At 37.1% G+C, this 4,070-nt stretch overlaps 1 protein-coding gene and 1 long non-coding RNA gene across 5 annotated transcripts; both read left to right on the forward strand.

The window, feature by feature from the left end:
• Positions 1-1,076, forward strand: LOC309492018. The gene is made up of 3 exons (XR_014203402.1): positions 1-31; positions 481-529; positions 944-1,076. It is a non-coding gene; the product is annotated as an uncharacterized lncRNA (long non-coding RNA).
• A 1,232-nt stretch (positions 1,077-2,308) lies between these two features.
• On the forward strand, positions 2,309-4,070 carry LOC309492016 (uncharacterized protein). Of its 4 annotated transcripts, none has more exons than XR_014203399.1 (6): positions 2,309-2,429; positions 2,524-2,557; positions 2,641-2,727; positions 2,870-3,034; positions 3,196-3,253; positions 3,346-4,070. XR_014203399.1 is itself a non-coding variant. In XM_082191035.1 (5 exons), the coding sequence occupies exons 1-4, from the start codon at positions 2,328-2,330 to the stop codon at positions 2,992-2,994; spliced, it is 312 nt and encodes a 103-aa protein (XP_082047161.1). In that variant the 5' UTR covers positions 2,309-2,327; the 3' UTR covers positions 2,995-3,034; positions 3,346-4,070. The 4 variants fall into 4 exon arrangements, 1 of the variants encoding a protein (XP_082047161.1); XR_014203401.1 differs by having other exon boundaries at positions 2,906-3,034; XR_014203400.1 differs by lacking the exon at positions 3,196-3,253.

A 4,070-nucleotide genomic window follows, 5' to 3' on the forward strand; every position in this document is an offset into this window, starting at 1 on the left:
AATCCAGAATCCGCCAAGAGTTTGAGTACAAGTAAGTGATGTTATTTGTGAAGTTTTTTTGTCTTGGAAACTATTGCTTCTATTTAAAGTTGGCATGAACCGGAAGTTACAAACGACTTTTCTCCAGTGTTGTGACGTATTTCCAAGTGAAAGGGAATATTGAATAGAGGAGCAGGGTTTTACTCTAGCGCTCCTCCTCTCCATCTCTGCTCATAGCAGACTAATGGTTTGAGGGGAGTTGCTACGCCCTCACGCCATTGCACATGACCGGAAGAGAAGTCGTTTCGAGGGGGGAGGGAAGGGTAACGTATTTGATTAAAGATTATAAGGGTACATGAATAAAAAAAAAAAAATGAAGTTCAGAGATGAATCATTTACATAAACACTACAATATTACATATAAAAATACAAATTGTAAAATTTGATTTCATGCTGACTTTAAGATGATGAATCCTTTAATCATAATCTGTTTTTCACTAGGACACTTGATGGGATTCGCTGCAGCAGTTTCTGGATGAAAGGTGTTGAGGTGTGTTGTACATTCCATTAGCTTTGCAAAGTTCAATTATTGTTTCATTACTGAATATGCAATACTCTAGCCTGACTACGTCAGACTTTCATACTAGCCGTTACGTAGACGCTGTCGTTCACAGCCATGTTCACTCCGGTATTTCGCTCGATGGTTTTGTTTTCGCATCATACATGTGTTTACAGTGGAAGTTAGATGCGGCTGAGCATGCGCATAACACACGCCATAACCAAACGTTATGTGATTGGCTTACGGGTAACCAATGATTAACCCCCCCCCCCCAAGAAAGAAAACGCTTTTCAATTATGCCATGCCAGACTCTGTCTACGAAGCAAAGCGAAGTAGCAGAGTTTGGTATTACCAGGCTAGCAATACTCTGCATTGAAATGAAAGCTGTTATGTTTGCTCCCCCAGCTCATCAAGTACTAAGCTTTACACCCCCGGCAGCAAATTTACCCTGGCAGCATATGGGTGAAAACTCTGGAGGTATGTAATACGTTGCGCTTTACTAAGTGTTACATTTAAGTCCAATTCATTAAATGTATGCAATAACTAGGGCTGGACGATTTTGGAAAATAATCTAATTGCGATTTTTTTTTACCAATATTGCGATTGCGATTTAATATGCGATTATTTTTTAAGCTCTTTATCTTTTCTATTTTTCAACAAAAACAAGCAATAAATCATTGTAAAATAGGGAAGGGAATCTTTAGGCACCTCATGAGCCGATACATTTTTTTTCTTTAATTGATCTTATTAATAAAACTTAAAATATTTAATTACATAATTATAATTAGGCCTACTTATAATAATTACACATTAAAAAACTAAATTAATGCAATTACATGTTAATAATTTTAACAAATATAGCTTCAAAACAAATAACAAAGAGGGAAAAAAATATTACAAGCAATAAACAAAGAGTGCTTTCAGTATTTAAGAGTAGGCTGTCTGAACGTGTTCATCTCTTTTGAAATTATAAGATGTGGTTTGTCCTGTTTGTTTAATAACTGACTGTGTCACATTACCGGTAAATTCGCGTCATAAAAGCATTTTGAGATGTAAACGTACATTTAACCACGTAGACTCGCTCACAGCCGCATGCTCAAATGCTCTTCGCAAAACGCACGTGAGTATTTGAAATTGAAAGCAGCTTCTGTCGGTGATTTTCATATTTTTAATATATAAGCCAACTGCATTCCAAGACATATGATGCCTTCGTAGAACATTTGTTAGTAAAATACCGGCGGGCGAGACCGCGCACTAACTTACTGAAGTAACATCACGCAGACCGCGCGTATCTCATATCTTGCGCAATGAAGCCTGAATGTCCTTGTAACTCGCTTCAACTTTTCCGAACTTTATTAAAGATTATTTCTCGTAAGGTTCGAGTGGTGTCGTGTGTGTGTGTGTGAGAGACAGAGGAATTAGAAGCAAGCAGAATACGGTTGTTTATAAAGCACGCGCGTCGTACACGTCTGTGTTTAAAACTAAGCTCAGACATATACAATACAGAATCGTTGGAGAGAATCTATAACACAATATAACATAAATTAAACATAAACTGTTATTTCCTGTAGCCAGGTCTATATGTGTCCATAGACTGTAAAAAATAGTATATGTCGCGTGCCAAGTTGATGCTTCATCTGTAAATCAGACTGGTTTACTCTCGCGTGTCACGTGACCAGACTATAATCGCAGCTTTGCGGTTTAAAAAATCGCATTTCATCATATCGCGATATTATCGCAAATGCAATTAATCGTTCAGCCCTAGCAATAACTTCAAACATATTTTTACATGTCAATGATTATCAATAGGAGGGAGAAAGTCATTGCTCTATTGTTGGCCCTTGTACTCCAATGGCATCTCGTGTCAAGCATGAAGTTTTCAGCTGTGAAGGTATATTCTAACCCTATGTCTTAATGTCCAGTGTTTTAACAGTATTGCAAATAGTGCCTTTAGTTGTTTGTTTTATTTTATTTTTTAAATGTAGAACCAAGCCCTGAGGGAAAGCAATGCACGAGCAGGTGAGAACTTGCACTGTTTCTTAAATTGTACTTTTTTGTGTGTGATGTAAGTCCAAAATTACCATATGCCTTTCATTTTGTAGCTTCGGATGACAGCGGCTTACTTCAAGAGCAGGTGAAGCAAGTTCAACAAACAATGTTGAAGACGTTTGCTTGCACTGGGCAATCAGGTACAACTTGCAAACAGCACCTGTGGTTGTTGGTTTAATTCCCACTGGGGCTACCTGTACATGTAGTAGACCTAGATATAAATGTTATAGTTTAGTAGTTGAGGGACCAGGACTGACTATTTTATTCTGGGAAACCCTGTAGGTGCAGATCAGACCCTTATGCTGTGACGTCTTGCAGAGTTTGGCGATGTTGTGTCTGTTGGAGTTATCCCTGTCAGGGGATCTGTTACTCCCCCTACACACCCAGGAAGATTTGCCGTGTCTTGACAACAGTTTGAAGCAGGATAAAAAGCTCCAGGAACAATTTGTAAGTTTGCTGATTATAACGCCATAGAGTAATCTAAAAAGTAAAATTTAAGATTGTGTACTGCATATATTACAGTCTGAATCCTTAGCCTTTCACATTTTTTATTTATTTATGAGAAGCTTCAGAGAAATGTAATTTGTAACACTTTTTTGGATTTTCAGCTCGGTGTAGGGGATAAAGCATGTTTTAGAGACATGTTCCTTTAGACCATTGTTCAAAGTAAGTTGGATATTTTTTTAATTATATTTATGTAGATGTGTATGGCTTCATGCAATTCAAATGAAATGACAGATCTGTATTTTCTAAATTAGCCATCCGGAAGAACCTGGCAACCCAGGATGCCACTGATGAAGCGGTCTAGGTTAATGTTTCGTGTTACCTGAAAGGAGCATCTGACCGTAAAGGCAGAAAAAGGCACCGCACAGCTGAGAGGGACCCACAGCCGACCACTTAGGCTGACTACTGACACCCCAGAATCACTGACAACTGGAATCCTTTCTTTATCTTGCAGTCAGTAACATCAAGACCCCTAAAGAAGTCAGAAGTGTCACACTATACTCACTAACTGTGGAAATTACTTTCTTTTTTTTCTTTTTTCAAATAATGCTTGTAAGTCCTTGTGCCACAGGTCAGCATTGCATCTATAATGGTCTATTCTACTCCAGAGCTTTACTATAAATTACTACAACTTAACCTATTGTTAGAAATGGCTTGTAAATGTGATGTCATACTTTGATTTATTTGGTATCCTGCACATTATTTCGTATCAAGTATTCTCTTTACTTGTCATAATGTTTACAGGTAATTTTTTTCACCCTAGAGCTGTCCTCTTTATATGAACAATTATTGTAAGAGTTGTAATTTGCTTGTAAGGCTGTTTTTTGTTTGTTTGTTTTTTTTTACCAAAATTTTATAAGAAACCTGCATGTTAGTATATTGATTTATTTATTTTTCTGTTATGTTTCAGTGATCTGACACATCTTGTTTAAATGACAGTTAATGTACTTTGAAATGTGGAATAAAAATGCCAAATGGA

Source organism: Leuciscus leuciscus (genome assembly GCF_965113295.1).
Source record: "Leuciscus leuciscus genome assembly, contig: HAP1_SCAFFOLD_845, whole genome shotgun sequence".
In the NCBI taxonomy this organism is placed as follows: domain Eukaryota; kingdom Metazoa; phylum Chordata; class Actinopteri; order Cypriniformes; family Leuciscidae; genus Leuciscus; species Leuciscus leuciscus.

Bases quoted from the DNA above. Each gene is read 5' to 3' on its own strand.
- LOC309492016 (XM_082191035.1), top strand. From the start codon at position 2,328: ATGTCAATGATTATCAATAGGAGGGAGAAAGTCATTGCTCTATTGTTG. The intron at 2,430-2,523 runs GTATATTCTAAC...TTTTAAATGTAG, and splicing joins TGAAGTTTTCAGCTGTGAAG to AACCAAGCCCTGAGGGAAAG. The intron at 2,728-2,905 runs GTACAACTTGCA...GACGTCTTGCAG, and splicing joins TGCTTGCACTGGGCAATCAG to AGTTTGGCGATGTTGTGTCT.